The 12,373-nt window shown below is 52.3% G+C and overlaps 1 protein-coding gene across 3 annotated transcripts; it reads left to right on the plus strand.

The window, feature by feature from the left end:
• On the plus strand, positions 1-7,432 carry SLC2A10 (solute carrier family 2 member 10). 3 transcript variants are annotated; one of them, XM_035344126.1, is made up of 5 exons: positions 1-370; positions 3,594-4,970; positions 6,002-6,124; positions 6,295-6,430; positions 7,049-7,432. In XM_035344126.1, exons 1-5 carry the CDS (start codon positions 259-261, stop codon positions 7,143-7,145), a joined length of 1,845 nt encoding a protein of 614 aa, XP_035200017.1. In that variant the 5' UTR covers positions 1-258; the 3' UTR covers positions 7,146-7,432. The 3 variants fall into 3 exon arrangements, with proteins under 3 accessions (XP_035200017.1, XP_035200019.1, XP_035200018.1); XM_035344128.1 differs by lacking the exon at positions 1-370 and adding an exon at positions 644-890; XM_035344127.1 differs by lacking the exon at positions 1-370 and adding an exon at positions 1,287-1,523.
• The last annotated feature ends 4,941 nt before the right edge of the window (positions 7,433-12,373 follow it).

Below are 12,373 nucleotides of genomic sequence, written 5' to 3' on the forward strand. Positions count from 1 at the left end.
CTTCACCACATCGCAGCACATCCAGCAACTGCAGTTTGAACAGCACCGAGGGACAACGTTTGCATTGTGTTAAAGAGTTTTAAAAACACTTCTAACCGTATCAGGTTTTGTGAAGTGCTTTTACAAACCCGAATTTGGGATACATGAATTTAGCCTCAGATTCAGAAAAAAAATAAAATCTCGAATCCAAGTTCAAGTCCCAGTGGCTTTTAAGCAGTAGGCAGCAGGAAGGTTTCTGTCCCACTGCATGGAACAAGAATGTTAATTGCACGGCAAGCTGGACACGAGGCACGTTGCCTCATGGAGCACTGTGCTGGGGCAAGGAGACAAGCTGGAGAGCCCGACTCCTTGTCTCCAAGAGAAGAGCAAGGTAAGAGTCCCCGCTCAGCCATGCTGCCCTGTCCCCGCTCTCAAACGCTCGCTCCTCTCCTAGCAGCCTTTCCTCGCCTTTGCCGCTGAGCCTCCGAAAACCTTTTCCAGCCCGCCTCCCGCGGGCTGTCTGGAGCCTTTCTTCTCCGCAGGAGCAAAGCCGAGCATCGGGGCGAGCCTGCGGGGGCCGGGCACTGTTGGGTCCTGCCCCGAACCCCACCGAACCCCCCCGGGACGGAGCCGGAGCGCTGTGCCCCGCCGTCCAGCACCCCCCCGAAGCGCCCCCAGCCGCTCCTTTCCCCTCCCGGGGATGGCGGGGCGAGCGCGTACCGCCGCCCTGTATCCCCCCCACCCCTCCCACCCCCTTCTCCCGGTCAGGGACCCCCCCAGGGGGCGGGCAGGGTGACTACAAGCCCCAGGCTGCCCGGCCCGGGAGGCAGGACGAGGAGCGACGTGGCGCTGTACGGCCCCGCTCCGGCCGCTGCCGGACCCCGCTGCGGAGCGCCCCGGGGCTGCCATGGGTGAGTGGCTCGGGGGGGCTCGGGGGGCGCCGGGGAGGGGGCGGCAGGCAGGCAGGCAGCCCCCTGCGAGCGGCGGAGAGAAGTTGGCAACTTGGCCACTTTTCCTGAAGGCTCCGGCTGCATCTCTGCCTCCTTCCCTCCCTCTTTCCTTCCCCCGCCCAGCTTTTTTCTTTTTTTTTTTTTTTTTTTTTTTTTTTTTTTAGCGCTTCCAGCAGCAAAACAGCAATAATTTCCTGCGGCTCGGCCCCTAAGGCCGGGCCAGGAGCATGAGTGGGGCGAGGGAAGGCGAACCAGGCTGGGGGAGCCGCCAGCACCGCCCTGGACCACAGCCCCCTCCCCAGGTTTTGCCACGGGCAGGGGATCTCCTGGCGCAGCTCCCCTTGAGACCCACCGGATTTGCTGTCCTGGTGAGCTCTGAAAGGTCCCCGGTACCCCGGCAGCTCCGGAACAGACTCTGTACCAAGCCGGATCCCAAGCAGAGTTCGTGAACTGTTGCTGCCCACTGGTAACAAGGAAAACTGCAAAATGCGATCGAACCAGCTGCGGCATTCACAGCAGGGCTGCCTGTATCGAACCGACTTGGTGGCTTGAAGCTAATGGCTTGCCCACTTTGTGCAAAGAGTTTTGTTCTCAGTGAGCAAATATTTTTTCTAATTATCTGCGTAACATGTGTACAAGGAATGATAAAAACGGTGCAGGTAGTCACACAGAGCGTGGTGGCAGGGATCGGCTTGTAGCCAGAATGGCACAAGTAGCACGAGGGAAAGAGGGATACAGAATAAATACAAATATAAACATAGCTATCACCCAGATACAACCTTTAGTGCTAGCTGTGATTAGAGGCTAAACAGAGACACAGCTTGTGAGGGGAAAAACCCCGTGGGCAGGGTGAGAAAAGTTTTCCATGGTCTGGTGGTTGTGTCCTCATTCTTTCCACATATGGGCTACTGAGGCTGGGAGTATGAAGCTGTGAGTAGTTCTAATTAAACAAAGCCAGAGTGAGAATACAGATAGCATTATGTGCTGGAATCCAGTGTCCTACAGCAGAAACCTGCAAACTCATGCACTTTACCTGTGCCTTTAGAATTGGGACTGGTTGAGGCAGGTCGCTGTCACTGCTGTTCCCCCAAGGTCCCCGCGCAGTGGGGGCTGTCACGCTGCGTGCGCTCCCCCCTGCCACGCTGACTGACATGACTCATGGCTCGCACATGTTCGCCCTTTCATCCTCTCCCCAGGGCGAGAAGCGTGTGCAGCAAGCACCTTGTTTTTGTAGGGTTGGTTGGGGCGGGTTGGTTGGTTTGGGTTTGGTTTGCTTTGCTTATGCTGTTGTTTTTTTCTTATTTTAAGTAAGCTTAAATACTTACTAAACTGCATGCTCAGCTGTATGAGAAGCGCAAGGTCAAAGAATCACTTCTTGTATTTGGGGCAGGCAACAGGGAGCTTTTCAGCTCAGGAAGTTCGTGCTGCAGAGCTAGATCAGCCCAAGAATGTTTGTCTGACTTGGTGATACTGGGCACCGAGAGCTAGAGAAGGAGAGGTGAAGAAATCAGGGTCACCCCCACAAAGCAATGCCGAGAGTGCAGGATTAGCTAGGAGGAGTAAACTCTTGTGAGCAGCATTTTTAGCTACATTGTTCATTCATCCTTATTTCCTGTAAGTCAGATTTTTTTACATGTTGTTTCTGGTTTCTCTCTAGTCTCCGTCAAAGCAGTCCAAATTCTCCCGCTCAGACTCAAGGTAGACACAGCAGTTAGGGGCCAGGCAGGGCGCCCCAGGGACTGAGGGCTGTGGTCCTGTCAGCAGAAGACTTTTTCTCCGCCGTCTCTTAGACAATAGGAAATATAATTCAAATCCCCATCCCCGCCTTTGCAAACTTTGACAAAAAGTAACTGCCCTGCTGCTTCATCCCAATGCTTGCTTCTGCCTGAACTTCATAAAAATGAAGTTCAGAAGCATCAGCTTCTGTGGGTGAACGTAGGATGTCCACTGACATGGAAAGAGGACAGCCTGGAAAACAGCAGGGCCTTCTTGAAAAGTGTTCAGGGGGAAGAGGTGCTGTATGCAGAGCGCTGGGCAGTGACACTTGTTTCATCCTGGAATTGTGCGGAGCTTGAAGGAGGAATCGGGTGAGAAACTCGAGGGAAAAAGAGATGTATTAAAGGGGACAGGCCCAGGGCAGTTCCATCCCAGTGAGTGACTTGTGGAATTCACAGGTGACAAGGGATGGTTCTTTTCATACAGATGCTTCTAAGCTGCAAACCATGGACTGAAACTTTATAACGGTAACACAGAGGGAGTTCAAACCCCAAAAGTGGAAGCTCCATTTCCTGCCCAGAACAGTTTTTGCCATTATAACAATGAATAGAGACCACGGTGGGTCCCTGCTCAACTCCACAAAAGCAGATCGCTGTCTTCCACTTAAATACGAGTCTTAGCTTTGTTAACACAGCCCTGTTTTCACGGTTTTGCACCCCAATGGGTGCCCCTGCAGTCCAAGGCAGCGTGTGCAGGCCTGGTAGGTCATGTGAGGATGTGCAAGTGCCTGTACATGCGGCCTAGGGACTTCTGGGGAGATTTGGCACCATGGCTTTGTAAATTGAAAACTTTGTGTGTCCTGGAAGAGCTTTTTCCAGATTGTGCCTGCTGATAGCTTTCCTGCTAGAGCCAGAAGACTGAACCTCGCATTGCTTGCTTGTTTTCCAGGTCGCGCACTGCTGGTCCTCCTGCTGTCTGCTACAGTCTCTCTCCTGGGCGGGCTGATATTTGGGTATGAGCTGGGGATTATCTCTGGTGCACTGCTGCAGCTGCAGACAGACTTTCACCTCGGCTGCTTCAGGCAGGAAGTTCTGGTGAGCTCCCTCCTCATCGGGGCGCTCCTCGCCTCTCTGGTTGGGGGCATCCTCATTGACCGCCATGGCCGGAGGAGAGCAATCCTGGTCAGCAACTTGGTCCTGCTGTTCGGCAGCCTTATTCTGACGTTGGCAAGGTCGTTCATTGGGCTGGTCATTGGACGCATGACCGTGGGCTTTGCCATCTCTGTCTCATCCATGGCCTGCTGCATCTATGTCTCAGAGATGGTGGCGGCCCATCAGCGAGGGCTGCTGGTGTCTCTCTACGAAGCAGGCATCACTGTAGGCATCCTGCTGTCGTATGCACTGAATTACGTCTTTGCGGACGTGGATGAGGGATGGAGGTACATGTTTGGACTGGCCATTGCCCCAACAGCCATGCAGTTCCTCAGCATTCTCTTTCTCCCCGTGAACCCTGTTAGATTAAACTCGTGGGACTCAGACTGCCAGAAAGGTCTCATTCAACTGCAGACTGCTGAGGACAGAGAGGCAGCAAAGCAGGAGTCATATAAGGAGAAGCACTACTCATTTCTTGACCTTTTCAGGACCAGAGACAACATGAGAAGACGCACTCTGGTGGGCCTGGGCCTGGTGCTCTTCCAGCAGTTCACTGGGCAGCCCAACGTGCTGGGCTACGCCTCCAAAATCTTCCACTCGGTGGGATTCCAGAGCAACTCCTCCGCCATCCTGGCCTCTGTTGGGCTGGGGGCAATAAAGGTGGTAGCCACACTCGTCGCGATGGCGTTTGCGGACAAGGCTGGCAGGAGAGTGCTGCTCATCACCGGCTGTGTGGTGATGGCCATCTCTGTCACCACCATTGGCCTCACCAGCTGCATCGCTCCGCTGGCTATGGCCAGGGACTGCACGGTGGCTGCAGACCCCAACGCATCCCACAGCCTCGGCCAGCACCCCCTGATGCCCCTGTCCTCCCAGCCTGCTGGGATCCGCGTCCCACCAGTGTTAGGTGAAGGTAACGGGCAGGGGAGGGCTGGTTCTGCCGCCACAAAGAGCCTTACAAAAGCCTTTGCCGGTGCTCAGAGCTGGGAGGCTGTTACTGACTCATCCCACACCCAGAAGATGGGCTTAGCAAGTCATTCCAAAACAGAGACAGGAGAGAGCTCAGGCCCTCCTTTTGGTGGTGCTCCCCCGACAGAACATATGGTTTTAAATTGGATTACGCTGCTGAGCATGATGGCTTTCGTGAGCGCATTCTCAATTGGATTTGGACCAAGTAAGTATGGTGTTTATATATCCTTGTGCTAACCCAGAGAATAAAGCTGGGGCTGATCTTTATAGTCTGCTAGAAACATTCATTATGCATCTGCTTTACCAAGCCGCTGAGTGTCTGGAAACTGGAAATATATCCCCTTCAGCCTCCTGAATCATTTCCTTGTCTTGCAGCTCTGTTGGCTGTGGGGCTGGTACAGCATCATAATAACCTTCTCATCCACGCTATCACTACTCAAGTATTTTTTTCCCCTTGTCATACTGATTGCAAAATCAGAGCATCCCACAAGCACTACCTAATCTTCACAGCACCCCAACAATAAAGAAAAGAGAGGGCTGGGTACTGACCTTCTCCAGAAAGTCAGCAACAGAGCTGGAAAGTGAAACCTCCCTGAAAGTTTCTCAATATCAATTGGTCTTCTTCTGAAATCGTTATTCATCAGATGAGAACAGAGACTAGTTCTTGCTTCCATGCGAGTTCTAGCATTTTCTGGCACTTACTGTTTTAAAGGCTTTGATGGGAGAAAACAGCGTCTAGCTGAAGGAAAAACATAAGCGCGCAGCAAGCCTCATGAGTTTGGCAGTGACCCTCTAAATAATTTCAAGCAAAATAACCCTAGGATAGGAGAGAGTGCTTCAAGATGCATTCTGCTCCCAGCTCTGACTTTAGCCCAAATACAACATTTTCTCTTTAATCTACCCCTTCTCCTTTCTCTACAAGAGCATGTCCTGATGGCAGATATGCCGATATTTTCCCATCTGCTGGATGGCCAAGTCACCCACTTTGTTTTTTGCTGACTGGGTCTGTTTGTTGGCACCTCATCCCTCTGCAGAGTGCCGAGCATGGGAGTTTCAAAGTGCTGTGCTGTGACCTGACCCTGAGATCAATGATCAGTGCTCAACACCAACAGCAGTGGGTTCTGGGTGAAGCCAGAGTTTGGCTCTCTATAAAACCCTTGCCAAATCTTCCATGCTCATTTCCCAAATGAGTTTCTTAAACCATGCAACCATCTTTCTAATCTCTGATCTGTGCAGTGACCTGGCTGGTTCTCAGTGAGATCTACCCAGCTGGAATAAGAGGAAGAGCCTTTGCCTTCTGCAACAGCTTTAACTGGGCCGCCAATTTACTGATCAGCCTCTCCTTCCTAGACCTTATTGGTAAGTGTCTGTCCCTGTCCCCCCATTTCCTACAGGTGGGTTAGTGAGGACGGCCACCACAGCCATTTAGAGAGCAAGTGAGCATCTTGCAGTAAGCAACCAGCTTCCTTTGCACCCCACGATGTGACTGACCTCTGACAGACCCTTCCTGTGCTTGAATGTCTCTGCAGATGCCATTGGTTTCTCCTGGATGTTTCTTCTCTATGGACTGGTGGGAGTGATGGCCATTATATTCATTTACCTTTTTGTTCCGGAAACAAAAGGGCAGTCCTTAGAGGAGATAGACCAGCAGTTCTCTAGGAAACGGTACGTGTGCCGACCCGTGTGCTGGCTTTGGGTGCTTCCCACCAGCCCTACCCGAGATCTGTGGCACTGGGCAGTCCCGGCCTGGTCAGTGCCACCAAGAACATCTCGGTGTATGACCGGGCTGCGGGAGGGGCTGTGAAGGCTGCAGCATGTTTTTGTCAGCGGGTCACTGTCCTGGGCCCTACAGCCATGCTGCTCAAGGGCACTGGTGATTCTGGGGGGAAAGGGCTGATACCAAGGCTTGTGGTTAGGGGAGGAGAACAAGACCAGAACGTGGCACAGGTCCAGGCTGCAGGAGGGAACAATACTCCTGTCCTTTCCTCTGGGATCCTGGACTCATGCTTCTCCTTTGGGCCATCTCCCAGTGTCAGACCACGGGCTCTCACCTGGCCATTTCCACACAAAGCCTGCGATTCCTGGCTGGGTGGGACAGGTCAAGTGGGACTTGTGTGTTTCTGGCTGTGAAGGAGGTGACAGAGCAAGAAATGCTGGAGTGGAGGGAGGCTGTGCAGAGCCACAGTGAGAAGGGAGGTGGCCAGGAGGGGTGGCTGCTCCAAGTCTCACAACTGGCTGTGAGCAGCAGCAGCAGCCCCAGCTGACCTCCAGCATCACCCCCAGGCTGTGGGAAGGGAGTGGGTGTAAGCAGAGGCGTGCAAGAGGAGCGAGCTGCACACACGGGCAGTACCAGCGAGTGGAGCACACCAGCAGCACCTGAAACCAGGGACCAGCAGCGTCGCCCTGAGGAGGGGAGCAGACCGTGCCGCGGGGACATTTCTTCTTGTGGCCTCTGACTGCTCAGAGGCTGCTCTCCCTGCAGTGCCTTCAGCCTTGGGACATGCCCATAGCTGCCCTCTGCATCCTTGGAGAGTCGCTGGCCCCAAGCAGGGAACACACGCTTCCTTTGGTATCTTTTATTGTTCACGGTTTGTATCTCCTATCATTTAAGAGATTAATGGTTTTGTATGCAGGAAATAAAACAATTTTTGCTGACAGTGCTTTCCATCCATGCAGTTCATTTCTGAGCAAGATATATTGTTTTCCACTTCTTTGAAGTACTTGGTGCTTTATAAAAGGGACAGCATTGCGGGAGGAATGTCAAGTTCTGAGCAGCATACATTAATGTCATCACCTTTTATAACATCTGTAGAAGCCTGGAGTCTGAGAAGGGAGCTAAAGCAGCTAACCACCCTAAAGGCCCAGCAGCTCACCTGCCTGACTTGACGTGGCCCATGCCCACAAAAGCATAGCACATCTATCATGCATATTTAGCTGTTTTTTACACAGAGGATGTTCTGCATTCACTGCTATGGTCTGCATGTACAAAAATACTGCAATGTTCTGGTACCTTCTACAAGTTTTCCACTTCTTATAATTGTACATTCTTTGATTGTTTTTTTTTTTGGCCCTGTCATCCCTCCTCCTGGCACACACACATATTACAGAAAAACACCCTGCTACCACACACTCACTCCCAAAAGTTTGCAAAAGAGGAGAAGCTGGCATCCTGCTGACCTGGGTGCCTCCGTCCTGCTGACCCCCAAGCCTTAGCTCTTTTGAACCCCTAAGGAACCAAGCTTAGTGTTTTCCCCTGAAAATGCATCTCCATAGGGACCAGCAACCTCTATGCTGGGCCCCGTGGTGACACACACAGGACACAGCTTAAGCTGTCTAACACCAAGTGGCCACATCACCCAAAACACCATCTCAAGAAGAACTCACCAAAGCACTGGAAAATGATCCTCTGCCCTTGGCCATATCCAGTCCGTGGCTGTCAGGCGGCTCCTTGAGTTGCTGTCAGGGGGTGCCCTCCTCTCCCACCGAGTGATGGGAATCACCTTGAGCTTCCTTGGCCACATCCACCTGCTGCTGCTGGGCTGCTGGGCTCAGTGAGGAGCAGTGTGGTGGCCACAGTGTTTCTGCGAGTTCCCTGCATGCTGCAGATGCTGTCACCTCAAGGACACAGAGATGCCCTTTGCAGAGGAAAGGGATCTGGGGGTGTTGGTTGATGCTCAACTGAACATGAGCTGGCACTGTGCCCAGGTAGCCAAGAAGGCCAACAACACCCTGGATTTTATCAGGAATAGTGTAGCCAGCAGGGCCAGGGAGGTGATCGTTCCCCCTGTGCTCTGCTCTGGTGAGGACACACCTCGAGTGCTGTGTTCAGTTGTGGGCCCCTCACTACAAGAAGGACATCAAGGCTCTGGAGTGTGTCCAGAGCAGGGCTACAAAGCTGGTGAAGGGCCTGGGACACAAATCCTGTGAGGAGCAGCTGATGGAGCTGGGGGTGTTTGGTCTGGAGAAGAGGAGGCTCAGGGCAGACCTCATTGCTCTCTGCAACTGCCTGAAAGGAAGCTGTGGGGAGCTGGGGGTCGGCCTCTGCTCACAGGTAACCAGTGACAGGACTAGAGGGAATGGCCTCAAGCTGTGCCAGGGGAGGTTGAGGTTGGAAATGAGGAGACATTTCTCCTCAGAAAGAGCAGTCAGGCATTGGGACGGGTTGCCCAGGGAGGTGGTGGAGTCACTGTCCCTGGGGGTGCTCCAGGGAAGGCTGGACATGGTGCCTAGGGGGACGGTTGGACCAGATGATCTTGGAGGTCTCTTCCAACCTTAATGATTCTATGACACCCATAAATCAGAAAACGGGTGCTCCCTTCCTACAACCGCGAGCTTGCTCCGAAAGCCCGTGTCCACTGAGCTACACGGGGGGCAGACAACCCCGATTTACTGGGAGGAAGAGCCGGGGCGGGCCGATGCCGGGCTCCGGGCGGTGCCGGGGCCGATGCGCTCCGGCCGGCCCAGCAGGGCTGCACCGCGCCCCGGCGGCCGCCAGGGGCCAGCCCGAGCCCACGGAAGCGCCGAGGCCGGTGCAGGCCGCTCGCCTCAACGCTCGGGGCACCCGCCCGGCCGCGACCGGCTGTGGGGCTGGGGCTGGGGCACTGACACGGCCAAGTTATGCAGGAGAGTAGGCTGACAGCTAGCTTGCGGGAGGGGGCTCTTCCCTGATTTTTTTTTTTTTTTCAGGATAAATAGCATGCGGGTCCCTGAAACCTGCGGGGTCAGCCCGTGAGGCAGGTGGGACACGGCAGGGGTTGCCCAGCTCCTTGCACAGCACCCACCTTGCCACGGGGCTTGCACGGGGCTCACACAGCAAGGCGAGGGCTGAGCAAGTGCTAGAGGGTCCCCACCCCTGCTTCTGTCACCCCTGTGGTGTGGGGATGGATGTACCCAGGAAGGGCTTTTTACTGGGGAGACGGACCCAAACCCCACAGCCGGGCATGGGGAGCAGCAGCAGAGCCGGGCTGGTGGCTCTGAGAAAGGAGAAGGCCAAAGGAGGGGCGTTTAGATGAGAAGCTGGAGGAAAGACAGCGGGTGCAGAAATTCAGACTTGCACACCTCAGGAGGAGGATTTGGCCAGTGCACAGTGGAAGAGCAGCAGGGAAATAACTGGTGCAGCTGCAGTTAAAAAAAAAAAAAAAAAAAAAAAAAAAAAAAAGTGTCTGACCACATGCAGTACTGCAGACCCACAGGAATGCTATTAAGCAACAAAGCAAGGGCAAAACTTATAGGTGCTTCCGTCCCTATTCCAGAATCCCTGAATGACTACCCCAGTATAACGGGGTTGTTGGTGACCTGCTGGCAGGAGAACAATCACCAGGCTGGATGCTGCTGGGCTACTGACTGCACGGGAAGGCTGGAGCAGGATGCACGTGAGAAGCGTTTGTGTGTGTGGAGGACTGTACAAAGAAAAAGCAGCAGAAAGAGCATCACTACAGGTTTCTCAGGGTGATAGATCCCAGATGCCAAAGGGTAAAATGTAGAGCAAGGACTGTGTTGCTGACCCCTGCTAAGGATAAATACAATGGTCTGAAAACCTGGGATTAGAGAAGCTGAAATTTAGGTCAGGTGGTAATAGTGGGAGATTTCAACTGTTTTGACTATCTACATATGTATTGTCTCAGTGATTCATCAGGAAGAAAAAATACTTTTGGATACAGTAATGAGTCTCTGTGACCAAGCAGTGTTGGAAGTGGCAAGTAGGGCTGCTGCTCTGGGTTTATTTCAGGACCTGCTTCACAAGGTGTTTGTGGGAGAGCTGCTCTCTGCTAGTGACCACAGTACAACCAATTTAATGCTGTAGTGGGAGAGAGCACACCAAATAAATCCAGCACGTGGCTATGCAATTTCAAGAAAGGGAGCTATGAAAAAATAAGGTGATTGATCAATAACAACAACAGAGCTAAAAGGAACAGGCAGAAAGCAAGGAGCCTGCAAGCAGTCTGGAGGTGATTAAAAAAATACTCTATTAAAGCCCAAGTACAACATGTGCCACAACTCAAAGAGAACTAAGAGGTCCTAAAAAACACCCTGCCTGACTCACTGGAAAGGTTAAGGAGGTTTCACAGGGAGAAGGTCAGTGTTTAAAAAGTGGAAAGGTTTCCCACATGAGGAGAACAGGAAAAACCATAAAACACAGCGAGTTAAGTGTAGACAGAAAATTAAAGGAGCTAAAAAAGAGCACAAAGATCTCCCTGCCAACTGATTTAAAAAAGAAAAAAGAAAATATGAAGAAATACATCGAAAATAGGAATGTAGCTAGGGAGCTATTTGATTGCTCATGACCAAGGGGCAAGTAGCGTACGGGGAAGGACAGGGCATGACGGGGTAGCTTGGGCAATTCTTTGTGTTGGTCTTCACAGCTGGAGATACGTGGAGCTCCTCGCGCCCACGTCAGGCTCTGTAGCCTGTCAGTCAGAAGAATCAGATCAGTGAGACATTCCACAAGCCTGCTGAACCAGAGGACTGGCGGGTTGCCAGTGCAGCTCCCACCTACAGGGCAAGCTCTGGAAGGGGCTCTGGCGAGGGTCATACCCAGCCCTGCTGGGGCACTTGGGTCTGCACCAAACGGGGGTGGCAAAGAGCCTCTGGCATGGGAATGCCTGCCTGGCCAACGTCCTGGGGCACTAGGGGAACATCAGTAAGTGCGTGGATAGGGAGAACCTGATGGACAGAAAAGGTATTTTCAAAAAGGTTCGACAAAATTATTATTTTTAATTTACATTGCCATGGAGGTGAAGCAAAGGTTCTTTATGGTTTGAGAGCCAGTTAAAAGCTATTCCTATGTTGTAGGCAGCAAAGCATTGGGTTTAATGGATTCTTTTTTGGGGACAGATGAGTTTTCTGTTCAGCAATGGAGTTTCCTAAGCATCTCTGCTGGGTCTGGTTTTATTTAACATCTTCATTTGTGGCATTGGGAGGGGAATGGACATCAAACTCTCCAGGTTTGTGGATGATGCTAAGCTCTCCTGGGAAATAAAATATTTTACCAATGTCAAATGGCTCCAGAAGTACCTGGCAAAATTAAGTGGGCAAAAAGGTAGGTGAGGAGCTTAAGTGTAGGTAAACACTAACATATCACAGCCCACAAACTGTTCATACCTGGTACAGACTTTGCGAGGGTGTTTGCAGCTTGGGAAAGAGATCTTGGAGATATCATCATCACCTGCAGCATCACCCACAACGCAGCAAGAGGTAGGGCAGTGTCAGAGGGACGGGGACATCAGAGATGGATGTCCCACGGAAAGCTGCAGGCTGGTGCCAGAGGCCACTGCGGCCTCTGAGAGCTGTTTGAGGTTAGTGTGGGTTGGAGGAGTCCTTGGGACGGGTGAGCTTCCTCCATCACCACACTGGACAAATGTATCCCCGCTCTAAATTTGCGACCCATTAGTGCAGCACCAGGCCATTTCTCTTGTTCTCTCCCCTGAGGCTGAGACCTCATAAGACTAGAGGATACAGAAATGCTTGGGGCAGTGATAAATCTTTTTTAGTGGGATTTTATTTCCTTTTCTTTCACAATATTTTCTTTAGTTTCCTAGCCAATTTTTTTTCTAAGGAAAGATTTCTGACTTCCTTTGAGCCACAGCTCAACATCTGTCCACATAGGGG

Source organism: Oxyura jamaicensis, chromosome 20 (genome assembly GCF_011077185.1).
Source record: "Oxyura jamaicensis isolate SHBP4307 breed ruddy duck chromosome 20, BPBGC_Ojam_1.0, whole genome shotgun sequence".
NCBI lineage: Eukaryota > Metazoa > Chordata > Aves > Anseriformes > Anatidae > Oxyura > Oxyura jamaicensis.